This window comes from Myzus persicae, unplaced genomic scaffold, assembly GCF_001856785.1.
Source record: "Myzus persicae strain clone G006 unplaced genomic scaffold, MPER_G0061.0, whole genome shotgun sequence".
NCBI classification, from domain to species: Eukaryota; Metazoa; Arthropoda; class Insecta; order Hemiptera; family Aphididae; genus Myzus; species Myzus persicae.
The window spans coordinates 872,386-893,347 of NW_019103889.1; the positions used below are offsets into that span (position 1 = coordinate 872,386).

At 26.9% G+C, this 20,962-nt stretch overlaps 5 protein-coding genes across 7 annotated transcripts; 1 reads left to right on the top strand and 4 right to left on the bottom strand.

Annotated features, from left to right (window-relative positions):
* Positions 1-1,775: 1,775 nt before the first annotated feature.
* On the bottom strand, positions 1,776-10,976 carry LOC111035941 (serine/arginine-rich splicing factor 1). Of its 3 annotated transcripts, none has more exons than XM_022317779.1 (5): positions 10,392-10,976; positions 9,187-9,407; positions 8,044-8,216; positions 7,261-7,462; positions 1,776-1,914 (listed from the first exon to the last, which is right to left on the bottom strand). In XM_022317779.1, the coding sequence occupies exons 1-4, from the start codon at positions 10,550-10,552 to the stop codon at positions 7,280-7,282; spliced, it is 738 nt and encodes a 245-aa protein (XP_022173471.1). In that variant the 5' UTR covers positions 10,553-10,976; the 3' UTR covers positions 1,776-1,914; positions 7,261-7,279. The 3 variants fall into 3 exon arrangements, with proteins under 3 accessions (XP_022173471.1, XP_022173470.1, XP_022173469.1); XM_022317778.1 differs by lacking the exon at positions 1,776-1,914 and adding an exon at positions 4,261-4,281; XM_022317777.1 differs by lacking the exon at positions 1,776-1,914 and having other exon boundaries at positions 7,030-7,462; positions 10,392-10,975.
* A 949-nt stretch (positions 10,977-11,925) lies between these two features.
* LOC111035944 (dynein light chain 1, cytoplasmic) lies at positions 11,926-14,623 on the top strand. Its single transcript, XM_022317782.1, has 3 exons — positions 11,926-12,108; positions 12,252-12,382; positions 13,466-14,623. The coding sequence occupies exons 2-3, from the start codon at positions 12,275-12,277 to the stop codon at positions 13,625-13,627; spliced, it is 270 nt and encodes an 89-aa protein (XP_022173474.1). The 5' UTR covers positions 11,926-12,108; positions 12,252-12,274; the 3' UTR covers positions 13,628-14,623.
* On the bottom strand, positions 14,461-18,719 carry LOC111035940 (2-methoxy-6-polyprenyl-1,4-benzoquinol methylase, mitochondrial). Its single transcript, XM_022317776.1, has 5 exons — positions 18,317-18,719; positions 16,354-16,503; positions 15,340-15,670; positions 15,169-15,280; positions 14,461-14,794 (listed from the first exon to the last, which is right to left on the bottom strand). Exons 1-5 carry the CDS (start codon positions 18,489-18,491, stop codon positions 14,693-14,695), a joined length of 870 nt encoding a protein of 289 aa, XP_022173468.1. The 5' UTR covers positions 18,492-18,719; the 3' UTR covers positions 14,461-14,692.
* LOC111035938 (U2 small nuclear ribonucleoprotein auxiliary factor 35 kDa subunit-related protein 2-like) lies at positions 16,835-18,310 on the bottom strand. The gene has a single exon (XM_022317775.1). It carries the CDS (start codon positions 18,256-18,258, stop codon positions 17,005-17,007), a length of 1,254 nt encoding a protein of 417 aa, XP_022173467.1. The 5' UTR covers positions 18,259-18,310; the 3' UTR covers positions 16,835-17,004.
* Positions 18,720-19,555: 836 nt separating the features above from the next.
* Positions 19,556-20,959, bottom strand: LOC111035942 (dnaJ homolog subfamily B member 9-like). The gene is made up of 2 exons (XM_022317780.1): positions 20,769-20,959; positions 19,556-20,598 (listed from the first exon to the last, which is right to left on the bottom strand). The coding sequence occupies exon 2, from the start codon at positions 20,579-20,581 to the stop codon at positions 19,961-19,963; it is 621 nt and encodes a 206-aa protein (XP_022173472.1). The 5' UTR covers positions 20,582-20,598; positions 20,769-20,959; the 3' UTR covers positions 19,556-19,960.
* Positions 20,960-20,962: the final 3 nt, after the last annotated feature.

Genomic DNA, 20,962 nt, shown 5'->3' on the forward strand with positions numbered 1-20,962 from the left:
AAAATGTATTATTTAGATATATATTTTTCAAACTTACATATTGTGTTATGTTCCTTCTGTAATTTTGTATACTATTTGTTAGTATGACTTATAAGATTGTATTTTTATTTTCAACTAGCATTATTTACTTCTGTGGTTTTATTGTAAAATGGTAATATATTTATTATAAATTATTTGTTTTAAGATTGTCCTGTATTATTTTTAATACTACTTTTTACAAGAGGAAAATAGGCTTGGATTTTGAACCAGATCATGTCTTATGTACATCTAGAGACTAGAACATGGTGTTCAATGTACATTATCATCCAGTATTTATAAATTATAAACATTTACATTAGTATGCAATTAATGATAATCATAAAATAAATTTATTTATAAACCAATTTAAAAAATATCTTTTTGAATTTTGTCAATTATAAATTTAGTAATAACTCTGAAACTTCATTAAATCTATAGTTTAGGGCCAATATGTATGTTTTTTTTTAAATTTGAAGCAAAATTAAAATAAATAAATTAAAATATTTGTGCGAAATAGTATTTTGGTTTGAGTACATGAATCCATAGTTGGACCACTTTATAAAAACAATAGGCATGTGTAAACTTTATAGGTCGGAGGGAGGACAGTGATGTGGAGTATGCAATGGGATATTCGGTTTTAGGTTAGGTTAACCTGTCCTACTCAGTCAGCTTGTCAGTGAATTCAGGCTTGAGGAAAAGCAATTAACTGCCATAGATTTTAATGAAAAGAGTATTTCTCATAGTTTTAGATAAATAAAATTACAGGGGGTATTAGACTTCAAGATATCGTAAGTGTACTAGTATACACAGACAATATAGTATTGATGCATGAATTTTAAGATAAATTGAAGATATTAGTTAGTAGACCCTATAAAAGTTAGACTACACGTGAACATAGTATACAATCTTGAGTAGATGTAATACTATTCTTTGTCAGTCAATAAAAGTAAATAGATTTTCAAATTTGAATTTAAAAGAGAATAATTCAAAAATATTGAAACTATTTAAAATTAAAAGAATGATAACCTAGCAATAGATAGCTGTAAGAATTTCAGCAGGAAATAAATGCTACTTACAAAATTATTAAATAATATTTAAATCCATGAACATTAACACGAATAATGAGAAAAATAACTTTACGACCAGATATCCTGTACAGATCTGATACTAGGCTACTTAGGTAAAAACATGAAAATAAGTCAATTATTATGAAAGGAAAGTACCTATTTATGGCCCCATCATGGATAATATTATGAGTGAATGGAGGCGAACAAAGAATGTAAAGCTAGGAATGATAATGATGTAGTCATATTATCAGAAGAGGAAACCTAGGGTAGGCTGGGCTTAGAGGTTTGGAGGAACCAAAATATGTTGCTATGGGTAGTGATACGACAGAATCATTTTGGTAAAAGATCTTTAGGATTAGGAAGACTAAGGATGTACTGGAAAAATGTTATAAAAAAGAATGTTGAATTGTTGGGAGATGGCTCTTGGTGATTGTTAGTGATGGACAAAGGACGGAGGCTTGAATGTGAGATGGGATGGTCTTAAACGCTCAATGAACTCATAGAAGATAAAGTTTATAAGAACTCAAAATTATGTTTAAATGGTAAATAATCAAGATGTTAATATATCATATACCTACTTAGTTTAGTTAGTTAATATTAACACTTGCCACTTGAAAACTTGGTTTGAAACAATATAACTTTAATATGTAACATAATAAATGTATTGTCAAAAGAAATAATAGTACAGAATTTCATAAAATAAAGTTTAATTCAAAAATAAATAATGTATGAATAAAAACAGTCAACTTACAAAATAAAATTTAAGAGTATAAATATTGTCTGAGGCTTCTTGTATTCTTATTTGTGTGGTAGTAACTAGCAATATGAGCTGAAAAAAAAAATATAATTGTATTAAAAAAGTGAACATTGTTTTTGGTATGTTGTAAGTAATGTCCAATGTTAGAATCATGAAAGGAAGGAGAAATAATCAAAAATCTATTAATCCACTAGGTAAACAAGCATGAACAACAGCATGCAAAATTAAGTGACGAAACTGTTATATTTGTTTACATTTTATAGTAGAAGAAGTAAAGAGTAGAAGAAACATGGTGGGCCACTACTATAATTTTTAAAAATTAGTACTACACATTTTGTTGTGTACCTACAATCATATGATACATTATTGATTGGTAACTACCTAACTATTTTTATTTTACAAACCAAAAAATATACTTATGAAATATAAATCTAAAAATAAATGACACTATTAAAATTGAATAAATTCATATTATTTTATGTAAGATATTTCATAAAAAATTTAATTCATATAATATTAGATTCTTCATAGCATTCATTTGTATAAACATAAAATAATTTTAGTTCATTATTAATTTTTGGTGTTTTTTGTTTCTAAATAATTATTATATTTTATTATATATTCATATTTCAAATATGTCTTTAAATGTTTCTTGTCGTTTAACCTTTGGACCACCAACCTATTCTTTCAGTTAATAAAAATAATTTATCATTTTGAGTTTTTACATATTTTAATTAATACAGTAATTAGTTAATAATAGTATATTATTTTCCTTGGTTATGTACCTAGTACCTACCTATATTATTCATAGGTAGAAAACATTTTCCAAAAAATATGATGAGGAATCTTCTTTACAATATTGGTACTAAATAATAATACTAAATATACCTGGCGTGTTCACTTTTTACAATTAAAAGCAGAGAATTAAAGATCTATTTGGTAAAATTTAACTGAAAATATTTAATTTTTGTTATCAAAGAAAATTTTCTTTTTTAAAAATAAAAAAATGTTCAATTGTTATGAATAGTGTAGGTATACCATAAGTCAGTAGATAGTTGTTTTATTTATTAATATTTGGTATACACTTCTCAAATCTGTAGTGCACATTTTAGTTTTTGGATTATACACTTTGTATTGGGATTCACTCGAAATAGGGACTGATCGTAGGTATACATTATGTATGGTATGTGAGTATAATCAAAAGTTTCTGAAGTCTGAAAAATATTAGTCAAATTTAAATTTAAAATAAATAAATGGAATAACGTTTTGTGGACAGTATTTAAAAAATAATTTAATAAAACTGCAGAATTTATAATTTCAACCCCCAGTCGTTTCTTTAATCTAAATTATTAGAAATATTCTATTAATGACTCATGTTACCATCTTGTAATTTTTCTGTATTTATTACATTAAATGTTTTCCGAAAACATCAAGTTTATAAAGCTTTTAAAAATAATTACTAATATCTAATACTTATCTTATTTTTTAAGATTTAAAAGTAGTTATCAAGAACTTTAACTCGTACACGTGAATATGAAATGAGCTATTGTGAAATTAATTACAAAGAGGCAAGAACCAGTGATACAATATATAAGTATACATTTTATTTTTAATGTTTTCACTTTTAATACTGAAATCATGTAAATCATAAAAAATAATAAACAATGTTATATTATGAACCAGAGTCCAGGAATATAGCTGGTATATTTAAAAGTTCCAAGATTTAAATAAATGATACGTCCATTTCTTTGACAGTATTTTAAGAAACTAAACATCTAAAAATACAAATATTTTATGAGGATTAAAAATATTAAAGATTTGTAAATAATAAATCGGAATATATTTTAGAATGCTGGTTGGAATGACCAAAATACCTAATCCTATGATTAGCCAATTTCCGGCAAGAAACATTCTAGACAAGATCAAATGCAGATAAAACAGTGTGAATTCCAAAAGTTAATACAATATTCTTTTGACAAAATGATGTATAAAACATAATAGATTTAAAGTATAACCATTGATTACAAACCAATGGTAACATGTTATAGTTAAATAGATATTTTTGCTAACTATATCTAGTGGCTCTCTGTTTCAGGAAGTGTAAGATCATACATGTTTAGATCAGGAGAATTACTGATACATTAATAACAATGGATTTGTTTAACTATAACAGTATTCAATATTAATAGTTAATATATTTCAAAAGAAGGTTTCAAAATGATTGGGTCATGCAAAATACGCTTATAAAAGAAAAATACCAATAAAATGTCTGGTGTATTGATCAAATGGCCAGTGTACAGTGATTTTGAATAACATAGTGAATGGATTCTGTTTTCTGTCCACTGATTAAAAACAAGAGGACAAGGATGTAGTCCAGTATAGAAAGCAATACATTTTTATCATCAAGGACTTGTTTTCCATTGACTTGAGACAGGCAGTCTAAAGAAACAAAATAGATTTAACCATAAAAAATTACATTTAAAATTAAATACTCAATAAGAACATATTCAATGTATTTTTATTTCACTTGAATGTTTTGGTATCATAAAAAAACAAATATTCAGTTGTACTTGGTACATTTAACTCTAAATTTGCATTATTTGTTACAATGATTTTAATAGATATATTATTGATATAGTGTAAATTTTTGTATATCTGTTGACTGAAAACTAAAAGAACATTATTCCAGTTGTAAATGTTGTATACAATTAGACTATCAAAATATAATAATACAATTGCCTCACAATAGGTCAAATTTGATCAATTGAAATTTTTAATATCAAAATAAAAATAATTCTTTCAATCTGTCAAAACATTTGGTTTTTCTTTGAATCAACATTTTTGTAATTTAGTTTTAGTTTCATTAAAGCTGAATTTTGAATTGCCGAGAGCAATCATGTATTAATAATTGGTTATAAAATAATTTTATACAAAATTAAAACTTATTGTATTACACTAGGAATGCTTATATAAATAATAGTGTAGTAAAATTTATTGATTTAATACATTTTGACATTACTGTGTATAAAAAACAATATAAAAAATGCTATTTAAAAACTAAAACACATTTCATTATTTAAAACATACTTACATAATACTTACATAATACAGACGAGAACCAAATAAACACATTATATGTAATGTTTAATGATGTTGTAAATCTAACATGTATTAATCCATTTATAGACAACACTACAATCAATCATAAGATGATTAGATTATAAAGGTATATAAAACATAATTATGACCGAGAACAAATCATTTTTGAACGTTTTAATTAAAGTATAAACATTTTATTTTCACTTTATTATTTTTTTGCAAAACTATAATAATTATTATCTATATTGAACACCAATCTAATCTTTTTAATTTTAATTTTAATAATAAAATCAACTGCGTAATCACCAACAAATAATTTATATATTTTTAATTATATACCTAAAAAAATATATTTTTTAAAATACAACATAACTTACCCAAAATAGTAATAGAATAATTCTATAAAACAGTGGTTTATATTGTTATAATTAGTCTTTGCAATTTATCAAAATATGTTACGTTATGTTTTTTCATGTAATGATTATCAATTAAAATGTAGAATATCTTTTATATCAACATGTAATTTGTACTATCAATAATATGATTATTAAATTAAATGATATTATATAGTAAATTTAATTGATTAGTTGATTACTGTTCCTTATCAGTAAAAATAAGTTTTAATTTGTTTTTAAAGTAAATTAACAAGATTATTATCCCACATGAAATATTACTAGGTTCTTATTCTCAAACAATTTTTTTTTTAAATTGTTATTTTTAGTATTTATATTTAATATTTTTTAAGTGTGTTGCACTTTAATAAAATCTATTAATCTAAGATGTTGTACCTGCAAGTGTTGACTCTGTCAAAGTAACACATATTAATATAGTACATTTAAAGCTCAGAATAAAACATTTTAATGTGTTATTTAAAATAATGATAAAATGTTATTTAAAATTTAAATTAATAGTAAAATTGAATATGTTATGTGTCAGTAAGAAGGAGACAACACCATATGAGTATAATATCCTGATTAAGAAATATAAATAAAATTATAAATTTGATTTTTTAACTTAAAGCAGTATACTCCGATTTTTAAATAAAAATTCAATACATATACAGTTATTTAAGTTTAAAAGTACAGTTATATTTTACTATTAAATTCTTCATATACGTTGAAATTTTAACTTTTATAAATTCTAGTTATTCAGCATTTTAAAAATAAAACCTATCTTGTGTATTAACTAATATTGTATGTTAATACTAAATTATAGTTTTATATAACATACACAATTATTTTATTATGGTTAGATTTCTAACAAATAGTTCTGTAAAAATATGACTATGTAATATTTTTCAGCACATAATGAATCCATAATAATGTCTTTTTGTCCTATGGTCCATTATTCTCCTCTTATTAAATCCATTTGTAATCCATTATTTATGTAGGTTCAGAATAATCCATTTTTAACTATTATGCTCCGCCCCGATAGTTATACTTCCTAGGTCCTGGATGTCCAAAAGAAAAGATGTTCCAAATCCCGATCCATCCAATGAATAATGAATATCCATCAATGTTAAAATAATTCCATGTATGTCAGTTTAAAAAAAATTATAAATCCTACGTTTGTGTCCTACACGAATAACGTATTTCCTGGATGTCTTCGTTTTCAACAGTTTTTAACAAAAGATCCAGGGTCCATTTGAGTTATGTTTTTAATTCATAAAACTGATACATCATCCATCCATTTTAAAGATATTGTATGGTTAATGTTTATATTCCTACGTGTATCATAATCATGATAGTTAGTATAAAAAGATGAATTTGGAATTGAAAGATCCAAAATCCAGATATTACGCATAGGAGATTTCAAATGTGTTGTATGCATTGTATTCCTAAGTGAAGTAGTTTCCTTCACATTCATGCCAAACAATTCCATTTAATTCAGTAAATAACATAATACAAATGTTATTTTCCACAAATAGTTACATATGTCTTATTCTCCTTGAAAGGAGTTTTTTTTTAACTCATAGTAACAGTCCACTTTGTTTTTCATGGTGAATAACATTTTCTAATTTTAATCCATTTGGTGAGCATATATTTTCCAATTTTGACGACAATAGGTGGCAAATAAATCAATTATATATCCTTTGTAATTAATGCTATGTGTCCTTTATTTGTGTCAAATTTTCAATCCAGTTATAATCAGCTACAATATTAATGTAATAAAAAATGACAAAACACTTTTAACTTAGTTTAACCCTCGTAATAAAATTTATCAAAATATGTTTCTAATAAAAAATAAAAAAAAAAATAAAAAGAAAAAAACACTATAATAATGGAATGAGGGTCAATTATGTATTGTAGCATGCTTTACCATTTGGTTATCCTCAATATTACGAACGGGAACGAGATCTTGAATAACTACGACTTTTTCTAACTGGTGAATATGTTGGTGTTCCACGATCTCTAGGTGAATAGCTAGCAGAGCGACTACGGCTGCGACTATTATAATCACGACTGCGACGACTGCTTCCACCACCATAATCATCTTTTACTCTAATATATGTTACTTCACCCTAGTCAAAAATAAAATTATTAAACAAAATTTATCTGTGTACCTAAACGGATAAGATATTCTTAATCTTTATATAATTTTGGTATCTTCAAGTAACTTTATAGATATAACACTCCATTTATTATAATACACAATCAAAACAACTATTGTTTTATTTTTTAACATGTTCATTGTGGATGACACAAATTGATGTAATTTGTAGCTTATTTTTCAATATACTGTAATTCAGTCAGCATTATGATTAAATTATTATTTTTTCATCAGTGCTACATATAAAAATTATTTAATATGTGTGCAAGTCATGTGTCAATAATTTTTTTAAGCCAATTGACCTCAAAAAAAAAAATTTCTGCACATTTGGAAGTACTGTAATAATGTTCATTCAGATCCTCCACTACTGGCAGTTAAAATTAATAAAAAAAGGAAAAGATATTTTGCACATTTAAATGATTATAGAATTATGAACCACAGCAAACATGTTAAAATATAAATCATAGTTATAGAGTATTATAGTTCAATACTTTAAAAGGTTTGATACACCAAACATAAAATAATAGTTACATAAATAATTATTGAACAAACCTCATGAGACCTGAATCTTGAGTCATCAAGCTTACGAACAGCATATTTCATATCGTCATAACGTAAGAACTCAACTACACCAGATCCATCTTTGTATACATCTGCATAACATACATCTCCTGCTTCACGCATATGATCTTTTAAATCTTGCCAACTTCCAGATGCTGGTAATCCTAAAATGTTTAGATAATATATTTTAAAATTAATAAATAATTTAACTCAGGTTATTATGTAATAGGTAGGGCTCAGATTTTTAAGCAACTGAGAGTTTTTCTACAATTCACCTAGAATAATTTTAATTACAAATTTCGAAGTTTTATAATGTGTAATCCTTTATTTTGCATATTTTATAAAAAGGTTAAAGGTAAAATTTTTAAAAGCTATTTTGAGCACTAACTTTCACAAGTTTCCATTTTGAAAATCTTGAATCATATTTTGTAATTTTGTGTTGTATTCATTTCAAAATTAATATGACGATGACGTTTTCTATCATTAATTTTATATGTATATAAATACAATAATTAAAGTAATGGTTAGTTGATAGTTTGAATTGTATTTTTTATTTCTAAAATTATTTGTTTTATCATCATAATATCATACATCACTTTTAATATGTTTGGTGTTTATTAACGAGCAATAAAAAGAATTTTCCAAATATTTTGATATTTTATGTGCATCAATATGAGCATATTATATTAAACAATAATTGTTGGACAAAAATCCAAGCCCTAGTAATAATATTTATTCCAGGTCGCATGAAAAATTAACTAATTAATGGTTCAATAAAATGTAATAGACCAGTCATAGATTACTAATCATGTTTAAAAAGGGACCATTAGTTCACTATTGATTCAATAAATGTTAGTGATTATTCATGCAACATGGCATTAATGTTATAAAAGTAGTATTGAATCTAAGAAAAATAAATAAATGTTTGCAGTTTTATGTAAAATATATTGTTTGCAAAAATAAATAATAAATTTAAAAAAGCTGCGTCCCATATAATTATTAAATGTTAAGAAACACTTGACAATTACATCTTTAGGGTTTTTTTTTGGGGGAAATTCAATATGTATGGAGTAATTTAATAACATTAAAATTTTTAAGAAGAACTTGCATAACAAGTCAAAATTAAATACTTACCAGTAACAAGTACTCTGTACTGAGAACGCCTCGCTGGAGGACCTCGGCTTCTTCCACTTCCACCACTAGCACCTCCTCTATTGTAACTTCCACCACCACCACTACTACTGCCGCCACCACCACCACTTCTATGTGGACCATTTCCACGTGGAAACTCTACACGTAATCTGTAGCCATCATAATCATAACCATCTCTAGCATGAACTGCATCTTCTGCATCTCTAATTAAAAATGTTTATTTATTACTAAGAACAATTGACAATTACCAAATTAATATTAGGTACCTATTATAGGTATTATAATAATAGCCTACATAATTTATTTTTCTGTGATCATGGTTAGTCAAAGATGTAAGAAGAGTAGAGGTTGTATAATGAGTTAAATATAAAAATATAATTTTCTAAATATGTTCTTTTTAGATAAATTAATTTCTATCAAGTAGTAAAAAAGATCAATAGTGTATGTAAAAGTCAGTGAAAAAGAAATAGAAAAGTACTACAACACGACACTAATGTATAATTGACGAGTATCTGATAGTTTTTGTTAGAACTCATGACATATTTTTGGTATATCACACCTACTGGTGAAACGTTTTTACGATGATAAATCTGGAAATAAATTTAAATTTGTTATGATATTAATTTAAATATGTTTCAGAATTCTTTTTGCATTATTTGCTTCAAAAACAGGTACAATGAAAAACGTTATGTAGTTTTTCATAAAAAAACAAGGCTCATATCAATTTATGGCATACTATTAAATACCCTGACACGCCTGAAACCACAACAAATTGGCTTGTGTTATTTTGAAAATAAAAGGTATCCGAGATTGAATTGATGTAGGTAAATAAGCTAAATTGTTTATATAAGAATTTATTGTCTTCTACCTATGATTAGGTATACTAATTGATTTATTTCATTAAAAATTCCAAATCATTTTGAAATCAACTATCTATACTACCTAGTGAAATCATTAAAACCGAGAACGTGAAAAGTAGTTACATAGGTGGTTATTAGGCCCTTATTTGTTTTGAATTTGACACAATAATAATGATAAAAGTGAAAATACACCATCGATCTTACATAATAGGTAGGTTAATTACCTTATTATAAGTGGGTAGTTAGTAGGTAGTAGGTACATGATAACAACAATACACGCACATTATTCGTAACATAAATATTTTAATTCGTTCAATGAAATATTACCTAGGATCGTCGAATTCGACAAAGGCAAACGGTGGTCCTCTCTGATTTTTCAAATCGACAAACAACACTTTACCAAATTTGTAGAACAAATCTTGTATGTCTTTCGTGCGTATGTCGGGCGGCAGGTTTCCCACGTAAATTCTACAGTCGTTGTTGGACATTTTGCCGAGCGAGCTGAGCTGACAAAATGTATCAGTTGTTCGATGTATTATATAAAAACCGTACCGGTATCGGTTAAACGCGATGGAATGTTCAAAAGTGTAATAAATGACTTAAATAACAGTTAGAACGCTTGTCTGAAGACGATAGCGGATATCGACAGTTGACAGCAGCTCAGCACTGCGCCACTGCAGCAGTCAGTCTCGGCGATGCGAAAGTGAACGCGCGCGGTGTGCAGCGCTTAATAGAGATAATGGTGAAAAAGCAAAAATGGCTAATAAAATTAGCGATTTTCCCGAAAACAGTTACACGGCAATTACAATGGCAATGCACTATGGTCCAAAAGCATAATAGTACCAATTATGCACACAACAAACAATAATTTATTAATTTATTATGTTAAACATAGGCTTCGGTTTTAATTATTACGTTCGAGAAGTCAATAAGTCATCGACATCGATCGTCGGCAAAATTTCAACATCGATGTTTACAATGATATTATTATTATCTGGGCGCGCACCGGGCCCCCGCTTAATCGATATTTCAATAGTTTTCGATTTGACTAGCCCGTTGGATTACCCATTGACGTTTTTATCTTCTAGAATTATAATTTAAATTTAAAATTATTGTTTAAACTTTGGAATGCAGATAATACGTCATCTTTGTTTAATCGATAAGCCTAAAAATAATACCGTTGACTGTTGAGCACGGACATACGTATTACACTATTACGTGATATATATATACGCCATAATATACGTTCGTGTTGGGGAGTGATAATTTGGACATCGATGGAGAATATTACTTTAGTAGTATAGTATAATATTATTATGGCGTTAAAACGATTTGAAATCCACGGATACTCGATTTCTTGCTGTTAGTTATTTCGTTTGCCAGTAAATCGATGAATTTACTGCCATAATTTACATTTAATAAACGATCTACTTGTTCTCATTGATAACTATAAACGAACATAAGAGTATTAATGTACAGTAGCTATGAATATTTAATTAATTACAATTTGTATAACTGTAGAAAATATACAAATGGATGACTACTCTACTGTCGTCTGTCGACCAACCTGATGTCTTATTATGTGTTACTCAGTGTTAGTTCCACAACAGTACAACACAATGCATCGATATTCATATTATTTTTCAATATAAAATCATTACAAATTCGTGTTTTTTTTTTAACGCGTTCGATAATAATAATAGATATATATTATATAGAAAGATTGTGATTTTGTTTTTTTGGAGGCGTCATGGAAGATAAAAAACTTTATCGATTCGCTGGGTCGATGGTTCGACGATAGTAGAATGGCTGATAGAAACCGCCGTTTCCCTGCCAATGAGAGCCGAGAGTTTTACTCAAACAGAGTTGTTAACATTACTTCTCCGACATTCATTTTATCGGCGAAATTTGGGAGTTATTGTAGCCAAACGTTAAAATATTTAGGTGTTGGATATAGCCGCTGCTAGGGATTTTCCAGCCGTCGAAGGAGTTCATCAAATCTGTGCGAAAGCACCTTATAGTTCCTTGAATTTCCCGTTTAAAGGTAATGTATTGGTTGATGTTCCGAATGACCAATTCAATTTGTAAACTAGTTTTTAATGTAACTTAGAAATAAAATTAAAAACACTAATCGTCTTTAATAGTTTTTACGTCTGAAGTTCTAAATTAATAATTCAATATTTCCAGTTGATTTCCAATACATACTAAAGATGTCTGATCGCAAGGCAGTGATTAAAAACGCTGATATGTCTGAGGAGATGCAGCAAGATGCTGTTGATTGTGCTACTCAAGCACTGGAAAAATATAATATTGAAAAGGTAAGATAATATTATGAAAAATTTAACGTAATTTATGTATTGAAATTTTGTTAGCTTTAATTATCTGTGTGAAAGTTTTTTGGAAATCATTCCATAGGTAGCTTTTTTAATTCGTCCTCATTAATAATTATTAATATGTAAAACTACTTGATTGGAATTAATCATTCGTTGTTGGTATCTAACTAATAATAGGCATCTACTTAGCTTTAAAAGTTAAAACTAAAAAATTACAATTATTGGCAAATTAATATTAACAATTAAAATGTATACCCTAAACAAAGTTTGTTATTAATTGTGAGCATAATTTGCTTGTTTTTAATTGTATATACTTAATACTTATTTAATTAGTTGAAATGGAAAATGATTAATCAAAGTAAGAGACATTGAACCAACATTTATATGTATTTATATTTATTAATTTTGTTTTTGATCTCAATAGTTTATACTGCAAATTTGTAAATTGTATCAACGTTGTTGGTATTTTTATGTAATTGATTACTTTATTATATATATTTAAAAATATATTTTATATTCTTACTTTAAATGCTGAATAGGTAGTGATTGCATCTAGAATTTATGAATTCTTATTTACATCATTTTTTTGGGTTATGCTTGTGGTAAATTCAGATATCTTATTAGAAAATAATTATACTTACCAGGTTGACAATATATTGAAGAATTTCATTCTAGATTTAAATTATTGTAAGTATTAAAAATCAAGATAATTTTTAACTGTCTTATCATACTAGCCAACATTCCAACGGCTAGTACCAAATTAGTTTGCTGATTCATACTATAGATATAGATTTGAGTTCATTGACAAGCTATAGTTCTAATTTCCTACAAATTTTAAAATATCAATATTTTGACTATTTAATTTAATCCCATCGAGAATATAGTAATTTATATTTATTTAAAAAATTATTATTTTAGTTTATTCATGACAATGAATACGGTATTTATTAATGAAATGTGTAAGGAATAGTATTTAAGTTAAGTTAAAATACAATTTATGTATTTCCACCTTATTTTACTAAATTGGTTTTGATTTCTTAATGAATATAAACTTTCTTGTTTAAATAGGACATTGCTGCATATATAAAGAAAGAATTCGACAAAAAATATAATCCAACTTGGCATTGTATTGTTGGCCGCAATTTTGGAAGTTATGTTACACATGAAACGAGGCACTTCATATACTTCTATCTGGGCCAGGTGGCCATACTGCTATTCAAGAGCGGTTAAACTTTTAATTGATTATTGCACATGTCCCCTTCCAATATGCAAAAATTAATTAAAAAATAAAACAAATATTTCACCATCTACTCTTACAAAAATAAATATTTTTATGAGCATTAGCCATTCGTTTTATTTTTTTTTTAAATTTTTGATTACCAAAATTATACAATATTTATAACATTCCCCGTGCATTTTTGAAAATTATTATTTTTAAGAGTTAAATGACAATATCTATTGGAAGGGCTTGACAATTTTTCTCATTACTAACTATTTTTATTATTTTTTTTTCTAAACTAAAATGTGCGAGTAGCTTTTAATATATATTATATATATATGAGTGTGCCATCATCAACAATGGCTTATACTCTTTTTATTCCCCTCGCCGTTTTTAACTCCCTTCTTAACAGGCTACTCTCATTCTTGCATTACTATTTTATTAAAAATATGTTAACTACACAGTAAACAAATATTTTATTAGTATTTCATGTCAACTATATTATTATTGTAATTATTTCTAGTCCATTAAAAAGCAAATATGTTAATGAAATTTGGGACTGTATTGTGTATAATTTAAATAGTTACTTAGATTATGTTGGGTTGCATGTATGTTCATAATATTAAGAAAACTTTTGTAACCAGATAAACAGTTTTTAAAATGTCTTGTAAATTATATGCAGTCCAACATTACAACGATAATAATTTAACATTATTTTCAATGGAATGAGAACACGTCACAGACATAGATAACAGTTAAAAGTGGATTATGTTGTTATTGTTTACTTATGTATAATTTTTTTTTTTTATTAATATGTTTATGATACTTATAGATCTTTGATAGATTTTTTTTTTAAATAATTGGTTTATTTATAAATTTTTTTTTTTGCAACATAGATATATGAAATTTATTTTGTGTTCTTTGACTGGTGTAAACAAGAATGTTTCAAGTAGCGTCTTAACATTGATGATTAATAAATTCTAAAATAAAATTTTAAATTAACAGTTCTATATTCTCACTTAATTATAGTATCATTATTAATTATTTCAGTATTGTTTTTGATTGAATTATAAATTTTATAATTTGAATCCTGAGTGAATTGCTACAACTCCAAATGTTAAGTTTGTGTATGTGACACATCTGAAGCCTGCTGACTCAATCATGTATTTGAAATCTTCCTATGAAAAAAAATAAGATCAATTTTTAGTGAAGTGTATTGTATTATGTTTTAAATCCAAAATGATTTAATAACAAAATTAAAGATTTAGTTGATATTCAATAAGTTACAGAATTCTTAAAATTCTTGGAATATGTACAAGTTACTACTTTACTAGTTATATTATAAACTTTATGAAAGTAATAATACAAACCAAGGAGGTGGTTTACCGATTTAAATAATTAGAAAATGTACAGAATAATAACTTGGAGTCAATCAAGTTTCATAAACTAACCTTTTATTATATTTTGTGATCTTAACATTTAAAGATAAGGTTTCCAAGACGGACAACCGCAACTTGGAAACCATACTTTTAGGGTGCTCACAGATATTTACCTGACATGGGAATTTCCTAATACTTTCCACTAAGTATTGGTATGGTTTCCACTGACCAGCAACTACATGGCCCATAACAGGGATTACATTGAACGAATATTGATCGTATAACCTTAGGAAAAAATGCTTATAAAATGTTATGTAAAAGTATAAAAAAAAAAAATGTTATACCATCTTAAAGCTGCTGGATTGACTTGGCTAAACTCTAGACAAAGAAATCTACCACCAGGTTCAAGTACTCTATACGCTTCATCTAAAGCTTTGTCAATGTGTGTCACGTTACGAATACCAAATGCTATTGTATAAGCAGAATAGGAATCTGATTCCATTGGTAAGTTCTCTGCATCGCATTCTACCCACGAGACGTTGTCTTGATTTACTTCCAAATTTAATGCTCTTTTCTTCCCCTCTTCCAACATTGAACCATTAATGTCGGCAATTGTCACATGCCCATCTCCTTTCATATCAGATATATATTTTAAATATCTAAATGCAATATCTCCTAAAACAATAATACATGTTCTAGGTTTAATAAAATATTTGTTAATCTAATTATTTAAATCATTTAAGAACGAATTTGTAAAAGATTAAAAGACTTCAACTATTATCTGTTTGAGTTAATATAAATACTTGGTGGCCAACTTCTGAAACGGACAAGTGTTATCTGAGTGCCGTTTTAACAAAAACTGGTTACTACTAGATTTGTTTCTCAACTTGAATAGAACTTACATGTCTATTGACTATTGTCATAATTGAATGTAGGTATTTATACATTGATATTTCTATACGTGTATAAATTAATTTATTTTAAGTTCTGTACAGTAGTCAGTGGCGTAGCCAGGGGGGAGGCTGAGGGGGCTGCAGCCCCCCCTCGAAATGTTAATAAAATTAAAAAATTATTTTAATGGTCCATGGTATTCGATCAAAAACTAAACCACCACTGTGTAAAAAATTGATCAGCCCCCCCTCCGAAAAAAAATCCTGGCTACGCCACTGACAGTAGTATTTCTTTCAATATCAAGAATTAATGTATTTGAAACTAAACAACTGTTCATACATTGATACTGTCTAGATAAGAAAACCATTATATAATATTACAGTCATGCAGACTCCCCATACAGGTTTTTATTAGCGCTACCTTTTTTGAAAATAATCATATGCAATTCGTATAGATTAAAAAAGTACCTGTTCCACCAGCAACATCTAATAATCGTGTGCGTGGACTTGGATCCAATGTTCTCATTAATTCATCTTTCCATAATCTATGTACACCACAGCTCATAACATCATTCATAGCATCATACGAATCCGCAACACTTTTAAAAACTTGATGCACTAAAATATGATTACATGATTTTTAGGTTACAAAATAGTTAGAAAACAGTTCAGTTAATATTTGCTTAAGCTATTTATTTGTCTAAGATCAATTCATAAAAATAAATATATTTAGGGATAAAACATTTGTAATAAATATTAACATTAACTATATTATTTTAGTTAGGTATTGAGTAAAATGTAGTGTTCTAATATTAAATTTTTATCAAAAATATATTTCAGTCAATTTGAATATATTAGGTTGAAGTTTTTTAATAATAATAATTTAATTCTTATAAATAATTAGTTATAGATATATACTTATAATAGGTGTATGCAATTTTAATACATCAAATATCTATAATTTATTTATGATTACTACGATAACACAAAAAAACAATTTTTATTCATATTTTAATAAATTGCTACTTAAAAATTGGATTATTGATACTTCAGTCACATATTTGAAATCCTAAATATATAATTTATAGCTACATATCTTAGTAGATCACTTGAAATTATTTAATCCTCATCACTATCCCAGTTAAGAGATCCAGAACTTTTGTTTTGCCGATCTGGAGTGTTATCCCATTGAGGCGTATTCGATGCCTCTCTCTGAGACAAACTATCCATTGGTCTTTTCTCTCTTTGAGAATTGTTCCTTTTTTCTTTATTTGTTCTAGACTGTAGTTCTCGTTCCCTATTACCAGAATTATTTTCTCTATGACTATGACTTGAGTTTTCATTTCGATTTCTTTGAGGTTTTGATTGATATTTGCCTCCAGGATTTTTATATAGATGCAAATAATTACAATTTTTTCCTTTTGGACACATTTTTCTAAAAAATAACCCACATACGGCTTCAGACCATGAAGGAATATTACAGAATTCAGCAGTTATCTTGCGTCCACCATAGAAACGACCACACAAGTTTCGGTATGCTTTTAAAGAATGTCGTCTACTTCTATATTGGACATAAACATTGCCCATGAGATGTATTTCTTGATTTCTACAAACATTAAGTTCAATTATCTGTCCATAACTTCTAAGTTCGACTAATATATCTTCAAAAAATTCATTAAATTTTTCATATGCTTCTTTTTCATCACATTCTAAACTAATATCAATATCAAATTCACGTTCATAGCGCATGTTCAATTCAAAATTTTTATAAAATCCAGGAATCAACAATGTATTACTAATGCCTGGTCGAACATGATTTCTTGAACAGTTGTCACGAAAGCGACAAGCAGCAACTTTTGAAAAAAATGGACACAGTGGTTGGTCTGGTCTTGTATTTGTACTAACATTAATAGATTCGGGCAGCGGACCCAAATTGTTGATATACATTTCAATTTCTTCAATAAATTTAGCATTTATTTCTTCTCGTTGTTGTTGTTCTTTTTTTTTATTTTCTTCTGTTTCTTTAATTTTCTTCTGTTCTCTTTCCCACTCTAATTTAATTAATAATTCTTTTTGAGCTTTTTCTTGTTTAATTTTGTCCAACTTCTTCTGTATCGATTTCCATTCTTCCATAGCTGCATATTCTCTTTCAACCCATTTTGTATATTGCATAGTAACAATCCGTTCATTTTCACTACGTTCAAACTCTTCAGATTCTTCTTGACTTTTTAGCCATTTTTGATATGATGGAGAGTTTAAACGATCTTGTTCTTGTTTTTGAAGGAATTCTTCTCGTTTTACTGCTTTGATTTGTCTTCGAAGTTTGCGACGAATTTTTTTCCATTTATTACGCAATATCTTATGTTTTTTCATAACTAGACCTATATAGATGATGTGAGAATTAACACGTTTAGAATAGATTTTTAAATACCTTTTTTCGATTTTTCAGCTTCGTCAACTGTTTGAAAACCAAAATGTGTTTGGGTCGAGTACAGTGCAGTGAACTTGAAATAATGTGCAACAGATTTGTTAAATCTATTAAATATAATACTCATTGTCGAAAATAAATAGAAAAACGGTGATGGAAAAATGTAAAAACAGTTCATACAACTTTAGAGTTCATTTCACTAAAGTTATTGTGTACCGCAGAATAATTACTGATTAAAATATAAACTATGGTGAGGGGTGAATAGACTAATAAAGCAACAAGTTTTGTTTTTAGATTTAACACTTAACACAACTACTGTATCGACTTTAGCCGGTCTGGTTGTTAAAGCTTGTCTTGTCATCCAAACCATTTATATGACGATTCATGATAATACGTTTTGTACAGCTGTCCTTTGGTTGCATGTGATAAATTCAACTATAGTTACCATGAATATAATATGATAGTATTTGATAGTATTAGCACAGAATAGATTAAAACTATTTGTATAGTTCATATTATTATTAATGTTTGTAGTTATGTACTATTGCCCAATACGGCAAATGTCAACATTTTATTATCATGAGCATGAAATTAATAAATATGTCATATAGATTGTAGACGGCCATATCGTTTGTAGACCACTGGAAGTCTGGAACTATATTATATACTATCATCCAGTATCCATATAGTCAAGGGCAGACAATTTAGAAAATAGTAGAATAGGTCATAATGTGAATGTCATATACTATGATGAAATATTAATTATCATTTAATATTTAGTATAATAATTAATACCTATTATATTGATAATGTTGGTGATTGTCTTATGATTTATTATTTATTCTGCTGTATTTTTCTTTTTTGCATTGTAATTTCAAAGTGGATTTTTTCAATTATTCACCTTGTGTGATTTGTAGGCCGTATCACTCTGTGTCTGTATAGGTTTAGCTAAATATAAGATTAAAATGAAGAAATTTAATTTTTGGAATTGAAGTTTAAATATCACATTTAGAGCCTCAGTACAGAAATAGTAATAGAAAAACGTAAAATGTTGGTATAGAACATAGGAAAACTTTAAAGACGGTAACATTGTAGTAGGACGGCCATAGAAGTTTTAAGAGTGGATTTATTAATGCCCAAGAAATATTAGTTAGGAGTACAAAATTAATTTTTATGAACACATACGGGTTGTGGGAGGGTTAAGAAATTGTAAATAACAATAAAAACTTAGGCAATCAGGCATAATTTTATCCTAAAGAAATTGTATTAACTAGTTCTGTGATTTACAAAATCTTATAAAATATAAGAGATATTATAGTGAATACATAATTTCTTAAATCAGATGAATGTCCTAAAAGCATGAAAATATAAAGAATTTTTTTTTTTATTAGCTATTAGTATATACTATGATAGCTCAACATTTACAATTATACACGATACAACATAATACATTATATTAAGAATTTACTATTTATCATTTTATTTGCTGATTGATATTAATCTGAAATAGGTGTCCGTTGTGAGGTAAGATACACATCAATTAATTAAGACTCAAAATAATCACATAACAATATAAATATCTGTATACATTTTTTAATAAACTACCTAATTAAAAAACTATTTGCAATTTAAAATAAATTATTAATGTTAATCATCTTGTATATTTTTTTCAGAAACTTTTCTTACTCTTTCACGTTCAATTAGTATTTTTTTCACATGTTCAAACATTGTAATCAAAACAAAAACACTTGTAAAAACCATAACTGTCAATAAATTATATGAATTTTGTCGTGCTGCATATTCATCATTCAATTTATTTCTTGTATGTTTTTCTCGAGTTTCATAGTGTCGCTTAAACACATTTGTATAATGAGCCTTAGACCAATCTTCAAAATTATAATCTCTGCCACGGTTATTAGTTTTATAAATATCATTTTTTGTATGCATTGTTTCAAAAGGTTTTTGTTTAGTATTAAATGGAGAAGAATTTTGATTTAGGTTAGCTCCACTATCATATAATTTTCTTTGACGGACATTTCCCAAGATTTCATATGCTGAAGTTATATCACGGAAATTTTTTGCAGCTTCTTCACTTCCTTTATTTTTATCTGGATGATATATCATTGATAGTCGATAATAAGCATCTTTTATTTCTTTATGTGTGGCAGATTTAGAGATATTAAGCACTTCATAATGGCTTTTGTAAGCTACACAAATAATTGTATTTACATTAAAACCATTAAATAATCTCTTACTATTGCTCCACATAATATTACAATTTATACCTATAAAAAAAAAAAATATATATACATATACAACATTATTATAAGTAATAATAACATGATTATATGTATAATAATAAATAGAACATTAGAAAAAAATGTTAAAGAAGGGTAAAAGATGCCTTTACAAATAAAGAAGTGTTATTTTATAAGTTTTGTATTTGATAACTTACTATGTTTCTTAATAACATTTTGTAGTTTATTTATTCTTGTGTTACTTCAGAATTACCTCAGTGTTCAAATTTGAAGCAAATAATTTTTATTTTTTTACATTTTTAAATTAACTTAACATAATTATCACTATAATTAATAATTATTTGTTTCATCTACTTATTTCACATTTCAAGTTTCAACATTTGCGATAGGT